General features: G+C 58.3%; 2 protein-coding genes across 6 annotated transcripts in view; both read right to left on the reverse strand.

Annotated features, from left to right (window-relative positions):
- Positions 1–1,826: 1,826 nt before the first annotated feature.
- On the reverse strand, positions 1,827–6,109 carry EPHX3 (epoxide hydrolase 3). Its single transcript, XM_075537628.1, has 7 exons — positions 5,678–6,109; positions 5,507–5,592; positions 5,029–5,186; positions 4,778–4,906; positions 3,772–3,875; positions 3,545–3,681; positions 1,827–3,425 (listed from the first exon to the last, which is right to left on the reverse strand). The coding sequence occupies exons 1-7, from the start codon at positions 5,918–5,920 to the stop codon at positions 3,200–3,202; spliced, it is 1,083 nt and encodes a 360-aa protein (XP_075393743.1). The 5' UTR covers positions 5,921–6,109; the 3' UTR covers positions 1,827–3,199.
- Positions 6,110–9,710: 3,601 nt separating this feature from the next.
- BRD4 (bromodomain containing 4) overlaps positions 9,711–12,078 on the reverse strand; it is an 80,233-nt gene continuing 77,865 nt past the window's right edge. For all 5 annotated transcript variants that reach the window (XM_075548362.1, XM_075548367.1, XM_075548377.1 and 2 more), the window contains 4 exons: positions 11,909–12,039; positions 11,590–11,795; positions 11,274–11,505; positions 9,711–11,139 (listed from right to left, as the gene is read on the reverse strand). In XM_075548362.1, the coding sequence (XP_075404477.1) occupies positions 11,071–11,139; positions 11,274–11,505; positions 11,590–11,795; positions 11,909–12,039 (638 nt within the window). In that variant the 3' untranslated portion in view covers positions 9,711–11,070. The remainder of the gene's footprint in view (positions 11,140–11,273; positions 11,506–11,589; positions 11,796–11,908; positions 12,040–12,078) is intronic.

A 12,078-nucleotide genomic window follows, 5' to 3' on the forward strand; every position in this document is an offset into this window, starting at 1 on the left:
GTTCATGCATTCATCTGTTGACGGATATTTGGGTTAGTTCCATCTTCGGGCTCTTGTGAACAGCGCTTCCATGAATATTGGTGCGCAGGTTTCCGTTGGCATTTCTGCCTTCCCTGCAGGGTAGACACCGGGAGGAGGGGACTGCTAGGTCACGTGGTGGTCACAGGAGCCCTGGTGCTCCCTAAAGATTACAGCTTAGGAAACCGCAGAGGTGCGGCACTTCCACGCTGTCCTATGGGGAGGTTCGCTCGGAGTCCAGTGAACAAGAGCTTAGACGCAGCTTCTAAAACGCTTCTGGTTTCCTGTCCGGAACCTTCGGACTAAGTCCTGCCTCTGTCCCTTCCCAAATATCCTTGCTCCCGGATTCACCCCCCCCCCCACCCGCACTGCCTGGACGACACCCAGTCTCCAAGGAGGCCTCTCCCTTCGTCTCCCTCCTCGGGCCCGCCCTCTCACCCGCCAGCCCTCCATCGGGGCCTGGACCACCCCCCCCCCAGACTCCCACCCAGCACTCGGAGGAGGATCTAGATCCCACGGCTTCCGCTCACCCGTCCCCCCCCCACGCCTCCTCTCTGGGTCACGGAGATGCTCAACCCAGACCGTCGCTGCACCGAACGTCCTGTGGATTGGAGCCCCTTCTGGGAGGCAGGATCGGCTCCAAGACTGCCTCCTCCAGGCAGTCTTCCAGGTGGTGCTCAGGTAACGGCCTTCTCTCCCTTCCAGTTTTTCAGTCCCGCGAGGCGGGACCGCTGAGGGCTGGAAAGCTGTATCTAATACCCAGCTCCGCCCTGTCCGCGCCTCCCCTGGAGCGGGGCCAGCGGGCAGCAAAGTTGATGGAGACACGTGAACGAATGGATGCACGAGTGAGCGAGCGAGTGAAAAACGGATAAACGATCGAGCGAATGGTCAAAGGAGGTCTGGAGGCGGGAACGCAAAGCAAAGCCGGGGAGAGGCCAAGCCTGGGAGACTCGGAGGGGTGCCAACCGGCTGACCCTTCCAGATCCCTGGGGTCCCCACTCCCGCCCAAGGCGATGGGCGCGCTTAACAACCACCACCACCCCCGCCCCCGCTACCCCCCCCCCCCCGTCGGAAGAAGGGCGCGCCCGGATTGGTTCGGGCTCGAGGAAGTGGGCCGCGTAGTAGCCCCCTCGCCAGGGCTCTGCCCAACCCACACCAGAGACCCCCTCCCTTTGTGCTTCGCCTGCAGCCGCGGAGGCGGCACCCTCCCGTTGCTCCTGGCAACCGTCAGCGGACCCGGTCGTCCTGGTAACTGTGTCCGAGGCCTCCCGTCAGCCTGCGCCCGGCCTCTGCGGTCCCCCTGACAACCGCTGCCATTTCCGGTCCGCCATCAACCCTTCCCTGGTTCCCTAGACAACCGTGCGCAGCCCCACCGTCCCCGGACTGCCCACCGGGCTCCTTGTCCCCACATCTCTACCCTGGGATAGAGGCCCTCTCTCGTTTTGCACCCCCTGACTGCTCCCTGTGGGACCGCTGCACCCACCCTGCCTGGGGGGTCAGGGGGGAGCGGCCTTGGGGTCCTAGCGTGCCTCCCTGCTCTCCTGTGTGGGACTGTCCAGCGGCCCCAGGGAGCTGATCAAAATGCAGGCCATGTCCCGCCCTTCCTGAAAAGCCCTTGAGACTCAAATCCAAAGTCCTCGGGGCCCGGCTGTCTGGCAGGGGCCGCCTCTCCTCCCACGCGCCCCCTGCCCTGGCCCCGGCCCTCTGCCTTGTGAGGCCAATAGCCCAGACTTGGCCCCACCACTTGAAGAATCCATGCCCCTGTGGTCCCACGGCCTGCAAAGCCTGTGCCCCCTCTAGTGCTCCCCTTCCCCCAACCTTGCCCGCCTCCCTCTCCTCTGTGCGCCCTAGAACCGGGACGGGACCGCCGTTCTTGCTCACACCTTTCCCCAGAACCCAAAGAGCGGACATATTTGACGGGTGAAAGGATATTATATTGGTGACGGGTGGGGGTGGGGGTGGGGGCGGGATGGGCTGGAATGGCAGTGACCAGCGGGCAGACCCGTGCCCTAAAGGAGAGAATGTATTCTGGAGGTCCCCTGGGTCCCAAGAGAGGGCCACACACTGTCCTTGCGTGCAGGTGACAAACGGTGACAGAAACAAAAATAAAAACCTTTGTGGTGGAGAGGAGCCCGACTTCTGGTGGCAGGCCTCCCAGAGTAGAACTTTCCACGGGGTGTTCTCGGCCACCGCTGCCCGTTGGGTACAAACTGCTAACCTCTAGGTTACTCATTAAGCACAAGCCATTTGTGGGGCCCGGGGACCTGCCGCCCCAAAGTCCAGGAGAGTGGGAAGCGGCTGGTGCTCTGAGCAGCCTGAGTGCTGGGAGAGGCCTGGGGCTCCGCCTCCACTTGGACCCCCCTCACCTGCATTTCTTTGGAGGCTGTAGCTGGAGGACTCCCCAGAAAAGCAAGCCAGCTAATGTGGAGCAGAGGACAAGGAGGGTGGCCAGTGGTGGTGAGAGAAGGGTCCAACCATGTCTGCCTACCCTCAAGGGGCTGCCCTGGATGAACTCATCAGGAGCCGGGAGGGCGTGTGGGGTGCAGATTGGCCACCGCTGGCTGGAAGAGCCAGGAATTCTGTCTGCTGTGCCGTTCGCTAGAACTTTCCGGGCTGATGATACGGCTGGTGGGTCTGCAGAAGTGAGCTAGCTTTTCATGGGATTGAAAAGCTTCATTTCCATGGAAGTTGCTGAGTCAGCTGCTGGAGATGGAATCCAGGAACAGGAAGGCCCACCTTCAGTGTTTGTACAGTCACAGGGGGGCAACCTTGGCAAGGTGAAGGGAGGGACGTGTCTGAGGAGGAGGGAGAAGTGGGATCCTGGGTCCTGGAGGCCGGCTCGGTGGAGAAGTGTCCCAAGCTCACGCACATTTGCCTCTCGGTTGGCTTATCGGAGTGAGCACAGATGTTCTGGTGTGCAGCTCAGGTGTCCACGCCGGCCCCCAGGGTGCATGGATCCCCAGCTGTGCGTTCCTGAGTGTCTACACTGCGGGCACGCCCTCGTCAGCACACATCAGGCACACAGCATGTAGCTCCCTGAGTGTCCATGTTCATGCATGTTGTGTGGATGCCTGGTGCACACGGACAGTGGGTGTGTGTCCCTGCATGTACACATGCCCTGCATGCTGCAGGTGTGTGCTCCTGTGTGCCTGCCTGCTGTGTGTCGGGCAAGCTGGGGCCTCTAGGGCAGCAGATCTTGTAGGAAGGCCCACATGTACCGGTGCATCTCCTCGTAGTGGTTCTGGGGGATCCAGTGCCCGCTGGCGGGCAGGATGTGGGCCTCCAGCCGGCCCGGCACAAAACGGCTACTGATAGCGTCCACCAGCCCACTCTCCAAGTAGCTGTCTTTCTCCCCCCACAGCAGCAGCGTGCGTGTGGACAGCTCCTGAGGTTCTAGGGGGACATTCCTGTGACAGAAACAGAGGGACAGGCAGAAGGTGGCTGTCTTCCCCACCCCACCCCACCCCACCCCACCCCACTGCCAGCCCTCAAATCTCTTTAGGGCCTGGCCAGGGCCGGAGCTCACCAGAAGAGGGTCCGGTAGTAATTCATGGGCCCAGTGAGGCCGCCTGGCTGGGTCAGGTGATAGATGAAAGCTTCCAGTTTACAGGGGCTCAGCTGTGGGATGCCCGACTTGCGGTTGGTGAAGACGTCCTTCAGGATCTGGACGCATAGCAAGCCTGGCTCAGTGCCCTCCCCACGCAGGCCCAGCCAACCACCCTGGCCGTCCCCTAGGCCCGCTCCCCTCGGCACCTGGAAGTCAGACATGGAGAGCAGCTTCTCGGGCAGCCAGGGAAGCTGGAACAGGAACATGTAGTTGGAACGGAAGAGCTGGCTGATGTGGTGAAGGGAATAGTCTGGACAGGGGCGGGGGAAGCAGACGTGAGGCCCCCCCACCCTGCATTACACACACCCACACCCTGGGATACACATGACGCAGGATATTGGGCCTCACTCTGTGACAGGGATGGCTCGCAGGCCCCCGGATGGAGGCCTTTTCCCTGGTGGTGTAGTGGTTATGCATTGGGCTGCAACTGACAGGGTGGACAGTTCAAAAGCACCAGCAGCTCCTTGGGAAAAAGGACTTTCGACTCCCGTAAAGAGTTACAGTCTTAGCAAGGGCCGTTGTGCCCTGTCCTATGGGGGTAGCTGTGAGTCAGTATAGATTTGAGGGCAGTGAGTTTGGCTTGGGGCGTCACAAACAATTACTAAGTGCTTACTGTATGCCAGGCCCTGTTAGAGACAGGGGTATAAGCAGGGCCGAAGACAAACATCCCCATCCTCAACGGCTGGAGTCCAGAGGGGCAGAGAGACTAGAAACGCGAAGAAACAGAGACAGTGATGGGCCTCAGGGAAGGAGGGAAAGGAGGAGGGAGAGAGAGAGAAATCTCACTGAGAAAGGGAGAGGAGGATGAGGATGAGGAAAACCAGGGGGAGGGCGGGGCATTGGGTAGCCAAAGACAAGGTCTCCGACGACAGGAGTGCTTGCTGAGCTACAGTGCTGGTCTAATTCCTTGTGCCTGAGTTCCTTGACATCAGGACAGGTGGCATTGGTAGGTTAAGGCATGCAGAGTCATGTCAGAGCCATGGTTACCTGAAGTCCTCAAACAGTGCGGGTGATACTCATGAGCCAGCCACTGATAACAGCATGGGAGCACCATGGGGGCGGGGCCGCCACCCCTCAGGGTGTGTGAGCACTAATTGGTGGGTGGAGCAGCACCGACACACACACTTTCGGCTACCTGAACTCAGCACGCACCTTGGTACACAGACATTGGGGCAGCACAGGCCACCACCAGCCGTTCCACGAAGGCTGGGTAGTAGATGGAGAAATTCCAGGCCAGAAGCCCGCCCCAGTCGTGGCCCACCAGGATGCACTTGGAGTAACCTCGGGACCAAGAAGAGCTGGTTTAATTGGGGCAATGGTAGAGCTGGGGAAAGGGGCGGGAAGAAGCAGGGGTGGGGTCCGCGAATAACTGGGGCACGTCTAGGGGGTCTGCTGCCACGCACCGAGTCCCGTGATGACATCCTGGATGTCTGTCATCAGCAGGTCGGTGGTGTAGCAGTCTATACTTCGAGGGGCATCGGAGGGCCAGTAGCCACGCAGGTCCACAGCCACGACGTGGAAGCGGTTCTGGAACTCCCGGAGCTGGTATTGCCAGGAAAACCTGTCAGTAGCACAGCAGGGGTAGGAAGGGAAGTTGAGTCAGAGCCCAGAGGGCCTGCACCTCCACCCTCACCCCAGCAGGGAACGTTGGCAAACCCACATTCCAGGGCTGGACTCCCGGAAGGAAAGGGAACCCTAGATCAGGCTGGCTGCCCACCCCCCTCCGTAGGTGTTGTGTGGCTTCACCATAGATTACTGTGTCCCACCCCGTAGATAATTCTGGATCTCTGCACCCTGTGCATTGTCCCAAAAGGAGTCCTCCTCGCTCTTGGTCTCTATCTCCCTGTCCCCTCCCCTGCCCCTCCCCGACCCCAGAAGTACCAGTTTTCGGGGAAGCCGTGCAGAAACAGCATGAGGGGCCCGTTCCCACGACCCGCGGAGACATAGTGCAGACGTAGGCCCGAACTCTGTGAGAGAATGCTCGGTGAACCTGAGCCCTTTGTCCTGGGTTCCCGCAGCCCGGGTGCCATGTCTCCCCTCTGGCACACTCACCTTGAGGGTCAGGAAGTCATGCTCGCCCAGAGAGGGGTCGTTCAGGCAGGCGGGGACGGCGCACCGGGGGGGTCCGAGGCAACCTCGCCGGGGCCGGCACAGCACGTGGGTCAGCGCTATGCAGCTGTACACGGCCGCGGCCATCAGAGCCCCCAGGTACACCAGGCTCCACATCAAAGCGCGCAGCAGTTTCAGCGAGAGGCGCGAGGGCGCCAGGAGCGCAGTCACCACCGGCTCCGGCATGTTGCCGCCGTCCGCGGGGACCACTGTCGCGTCGCTGTCGGGACTCGGGTGGGCGGACAGCGAGGCAGAGTCCGGGCTGGGAAGCCCCCCACCCTTGCTCTGGAGCCCCTCCGTGCTGCTGGGCTTGTGAGACACGACGGGGGACCAGGGTGTCACTCAGATCGACACGGCCGGCTCGCACGACTCACGTTTAAGTGCTAGGTGCACACCTGGGCGGGATGCTCACTGGGAGCTGGGCTCGCGGGCCGGGGGCTGGTCTCACGGACTGGGTTGCCCGGTCTGCGGAGGGGCCTGGGCGGGATGAGGTGAGACAACAGGGGGCGGGGCCGAGAAAGGAGGGGCAGGCTTAGCAGGTGGGGGGCCAGATGAGTGGATGGGACCCAGTGGGCGGAACCTAGAGATGCGGTGGCGCCCGGAGAGGCGGGCCGGCCCGTGAGTAAGGCACAGAGCCCGAGCGGCGAGGCGGAATGGGTAGCCGCCCGAAGATGAGACTGAGGTTCAGGGTCGGGCACACGGGCCCTGGGTGAAAGGAGAACCTGAGCAGAGGGCGGCGCCAAGGCCTAGAAAGGTGGGTTGCGGGAGTGGCGGGACCCGCCAGCACACAGCGCTTCAAGTGGTGGCATGGCGGTCCCCGGAAATGGAAGGTCAGGGCCGTGTAGAGCCATAGCTGAGGCCAGCAGGCACCTCGGACATCGCTCCTTCGGAGCAGTGCGCGCGGCCCTTCCCTTTGTTCGGGTTCCCAGGGCCCCGCAGCACCTTCACAAGCCGCAGTAGCAAGTAATTCCAGCGGCCTCGGTCCCGCCCGGCTGATTGGCCTGCTTGGTCCTGCGGCCCTCCCACTCCCGCAGCTGTGATTGGACAGTGGCGGAAAATTGAAGCGCTGGCCGCAGGTCCCGACCCAGGAGCCAATCGGCCTGTGCTGAGAGCAGGGACGTGCCTGGGGTGGGCGGAGCCCGTGGGGACGGGGGTGGGGCCCAGGTACCCTTACACCTGGGAACTGGAGTCCCTGGTTTCTCTCTGTCGCAACCATTCCTAAAGGTCCTTGGGTTAATGAATGAGTGACACATCAGCGTTTTGGAGACACCTATCAATCAACCCCAAGAGGGGCAGGACTAGCAATTAACTATTTACACAGACTAGGAGAGTTCAGCCGGATAAACAATTAGCAGTTTCATTTGCCACCCTCTCCTGGCTGCCTCGGCAACCACTTGGAAGCTTTTAGCTGTCTTCTGGTGGCGGTCAGTCAGTCCATCAATTCTGACTCAGTGGCCCTACAGGGCAGGGCTGGTAGGGCTGCTCCTTGGGGCATCCAAAGCTGTTGAGACTTACAGAAACAGACTGCCCAATCTTACTCCCTCCAGTGCAGCTCGTGAACTGATGCCCTGACCTTAGATTAGCAACCCTTTCCTTGACTTACTGCACCAGAGGGCCCTGGGTGGTGACCTAACCCATCATCAGTTGATTCTGACTCATGACTCAATATAGGGTTTCTGAGTCCATCAATCTTTGGGTGAGCAGCCAGCCTCAACTTTTCTCCCCTTGCTATCAAGGTAGAATTCAAGGGGGTACCTCCCCCCCCCAAAAAAAACCAGGAACTTTTTCAAAGCTATGTATTAAAAAATTTTTTTTACAGAACGACCTTATCACCTTCAAAGTACTCTCCATTACACTTACTGAAATCTGTCAAATCTGAGAATCCACGCCTGGAAACCGTTTTCAAGCACACCTGTTTGGATGTTGGACGGACAGCACCTTCCCTCTTTTTTCCTTCACCTTTTCTACTTTGTCAAATCTCAGTCCTTTCATATCCACCTTCATTCGTGAAAACCAAAAGTCGTTTGGTAGGCATGAGGCAAGAGAGCCATGCTGTTTTTTGCCAAAAACTGGTGCAATGGAGATGGCTGCGTGGGAGGGTGTACCGTCATGGTGACAAAAACCACTGGGTGCACCAATTCAGAGTCAGTTGTTGAATGCTCAACTAGGGGTGGAGTGAGGGTGGGGATGCATACTAGGAAAGTTCTGCTGCGCCCAGAGCAATTCTGAGCTTTGGGGGGGGGGGGGGGGGAGAATAGCCCCTGATGGGTAACATTTACCAACTGGGTAGTTTTTACCACTGGGATTTCTCATGTGGTACAACTGCCACCACTAACCTTTCCCAAATTCTACTAGTTACTTAGCAACCCAGGGGCCCCTCCCTCACACCCTCAGTGAGCTTGCTTGGTCTCTAGTGCAGTACCTGTCCTTTTGTATCCGGGCGGTTTGATCCAGCAGCCTCAGTGCCCTCGTGGTTCCACGCTGGCTGCCAGACTGCAAGGTCAGCGGTTTGAAAGCCGACTCGGGAGTTCCAGCCTTGGAAACTCACGGCAGTTTGACTCAGAGGTGGCACGGGCTCCCTGGCAGAGTTAGGCCTCTGATTGTTTCACTTGCTAAGAGGTTTTCAAGGTTCGCCTGTGGTTTGGCAGGGATCAGGGCTGAGGCTTAGCTTTCCTTTCCCTTGATGGATTGCACCTCCCCACCCCCACCAAGTACACGCATTTGGTTTAACCACCGATTTCCACATAGTGGATTTTTTTTGACTGGTCTGCAGTGGGCACAGTACACACATTTCTGTGTCCCTGCTTTCTCTTGGGTATCCCGCCCACTTCATATCCCAGGGTCCCTCCCGTGGCCTCTTAAAGATAGATAGTTGGAAAAAAAAAAAAAAAGATGGATGGTTGGTGGGTGTGTGGAAGCCCCTCCATCATGTTCTCCCACACAACCCCGGCTCCCCCTCTAAGCACCTTCACACACAGAGACAGCAGAGGCCACAAATAAGTAACTTATATTCAGTACAAATGTTTATTTTTGCAATGAGAATGGCACCAAAAAAAAAAAAAAAAGGGGGGGGGGAGAACGTTTAGTGTATAAGTCTGAGTCCCCTTCTACAAATGTCTAAAGTGTTTAAAACACATCTCAGATTCCTGGACATAATTATTGGCCAAGAGACCTGTGCAATCAGTACAGTGGGGGCTTGTACACGCCTTATTCTCTGCTGTACAGGACAAAGATTTCTAGTGCTCTCAATGGGACCTGGGCAACAGTCGGGGAAATTAAGTAGCCGGTCCTAGTTTTAATTACAACCTAGTTGGGGACATTCCTACCAGTGGTTGTAGAGAGGGCTGAGACTGAGGAAAGCCTTTTAAGGGAAGGAATAGACAAAACCATTTTCTCCAGCCAACAATTGGGGCCCAGCCAGAGATTTCTAAACAAAACAAGGTGTGTAAAGGTGGGGTGAGATGGAACCCCAAAGACAGACTGTCATACTACTTGAACCAGCACAGGGAGGGTCAGGTGAGAGGGCTGGAACCGTGAGGAGGTGGGGGCTTTGGCGCAGAAGCGTCGGTGCACAGTGCTGGAAGGCCCCCTAGGTTGCTGTGTGTCCGGGCAAAGGTCTGGGGCTGTATCTGACACCCTCACAGTTCTCTAGGGAAGTGGGGATGATGATGACCCAGTGGATCCGGTTTTGGACGGGGAGCATGCAAGAGTTAGTGGGTTAACCCTGAGCTTACACGAAAAGGAGTCGTCAGGGGGAGGTGGGCAGGCTATGCTGTGATGTGTACCCCTGGGGGGCCATGATGGAAGCAGGGGAAGGGAGAATACTGTCTGAGGTTTGGTCTTCTCAGAGTCCCTGGGCCCTGTCCTGGATTCCTGTCACAGATCTTGCTGGAGTGGGGTGGCTGCTCTTCACCGCAGGGGCCTGGGGCCCAGCCTAACAGGTGGTCCACAAAGAAATGTCCAGGAGGCGCCAGCATTAAAAAAGAGAGATGTGTTTATTCCATGATCAGTACAGGCCAGATGCATATTCACCATATTAAAGTCAGACCAGTCAGGGACTCCAGAGTTTGGCCAACACTGAGGCCCCAGCGTTGTGGTGTAGAGTGGGTTCTCATGGCACGCAAAATTCACTGAGGGCTCCGAGTGTAAATAAAATCTTAAAAGGTGGGGGGAAGGAGGCGAAAGCCACTGGGGTGGGCAAGGGTTCAGCTTGTGGCTCCAGCCCCAATGCCTGCCACAATCCCCCCACCCGCCTTTCCCAGTCAAAACAAAACAAAACAAAACAAAAGCGCAAACAAATTTGACTTAAAAAAAAACAAAGAAGTCACCAAAGGAAGAAGGAAAAACAAAACAAGAACACCCCCCAAAGTAAAAGGAAACGTAGCTTGGTTTAATAATTAAAAAATAGACTAATAAAAAGTTTTGAAACTGAGTAAAATATAAGCAGTGTTTTTGTGTTTTGTTTTGTTGTTTTTTTTTGTGGAATTTTTTTTTACACCAAGTTTGGTGGAGTCACCAACAAACTTCGAACAAATATATGCCAACTATGTTCACTATACAACACGCCCACGGTCACACACTACCCACGGCGGGGCCGCCCCGAGGCACGGCCATACCACCTCGGAGATACGCAGTGCCATTGTGTCTGGAGGAGGAAAGAGTTTAAAAATAAAATAAAATCCAACAAAAAATATATATATAGAAAAACGAAACCGAACAGAAATACAGGTGGGAAGGGACTGACTTTGGTTGGTGGCCTTGCTCCCCGGCGGGAGGGGCAGGCAGCCCGGGACCCACGGCTCCACGGCGAGATTCCCTTTTGCACAAGCGAACACTTACAGAGAGCGGCTCTCAGTTAAAGGCTCGTGGGGGAGGGGTGTCTGTTCAAGGCAAAGTCAGCGCCGACAGGGGTGCACGGCACTCGTGCCTCCAGCTCGCGGGCTTGCCCAAGGGGGCGGGGATCCCGTGTGGCGTGGCGGAGTCGCAGGGGCTCCTGCAGGCAGGAGTATCCTGTTTTCATGGACAGAAGACTGTCGCAGCGGTGGCAACGGTGGCGTGTGCACACGGCTCGGACATTTGGCGTGGAGGCCGCACAGCCCGGGTCCAGGAGCACGTTCGCGCGGGAGGCGTGCTCTGCTCGGCATCCGAGTGTCTGGCAGCGATAAGGCAGACGGGCCTGGTGGCCTTCGCTGCCCTTAGGCCTGCCCGGGCAAAGCATGCACGAGGGCCAGACCGCCACCTCGCTGCCCTGCTGTTGCCACCACCGTCGCCGCCCCTAACACTATGAGAGTTGACGTTTTGCCAGAAAATCAAAGTCAGAAGTCACCTAGGTGCTCTCAGAAAAGATTTTCTTCAAATATTGACAATAGATCACTCTGGAAATTCATGTCAATGGTAGCTGCCATCTGTGGGAGAGGAGGGAGGCAGGAAGTGAGATCCAGGGTCCTGTTCTCCCAGCAGCTGCTCTAGAGGAAGCCACTGTCTGCCTGCCTGCCTGCTTCTCTCTGGGCCAGGTTCCCACCCAGCACCCCCCACTCACCGCTTCCCGGCGCCTCCGCTCCTGCTCCCGCTTCCGGGCCAGCTCGCGCTGCTGGTCCAGCATGGACTGGGGCTGGGAGCTCTGGGCCTGGGGGGCAGCAGCGGTCACAGCGGCTGCTTGTTGCTGCTGCTGCTGCTCCTGGCGCTGCTGCTGCTGCTGCTGCTCCTGGCGCCGGCGTGCCTCCTCATGGGCACGTCGAGCCTGCTCCAGCGCATCCTCATCTTCACGGCTCCTGGAGAGGAAGCGGAATAGCTCAACCATCCGTCTGGTGGCACCCCTTGCCCTGGCGCACACTGTCCTTGTGTCCCACTCTCACCTCATGCGCTCCTGCCGCAGCCGCTCCTTCTCCTTCTCCGCATGCTCTGCCTGCGCCTTCAGTGCCTTCTCCCGCTCCTCCTTCTCCCTCGCCGCTCGGCGGAACTGCTCAAAGCTGTCGCTGGACGACTTAGCAGTAGAGGATGGGGTGGTCGGGTGCTTCTGCACCAGGCTAGCCCAGGAGCCCATGTTCTTAATTTTCAGGTCCTGCAGTGGGCGGAGAGGGGACTAGGGTCACCATAGCTGGATGGCCTGAGAGCCAGACTGTACCCCTGGGGGCAGGTCCAGGCTCCCGGGCATTGATGATGCCCCATCCCTACCTTCTTAGGAGCAACTGGCGTCTTGGGCTCCTGTTTCGGCTTGTCCTTGTCTGAGGCCCCAGGCGGAGGGGGATTCTGTTCAGGGGGCCGAACTACAGGCCTCCCAGGGTCCACGGGCTTCAGCTCCGGCCCTGGAACACAGGGTGTCAGTTTGTGGGCAGCAGGGCCTT

The sequence above is a fragment of the Tenrec ecaudatus genome, chromosome 1 (assembly GCF_050624435.1).
Source record: "Tenrec ecaudatus isolate mTenEca1 chromosome 1, mTenEca1.hap1, whole genome shotgun sequence".
NCBI classification, from domain to species: domain Eukaryota; kingdom Metazoa; phylum Chordata; class Mammalia; order Afrosoricida; family Tenrecidae; genus Tenrec; species Tenrec ecaudatus.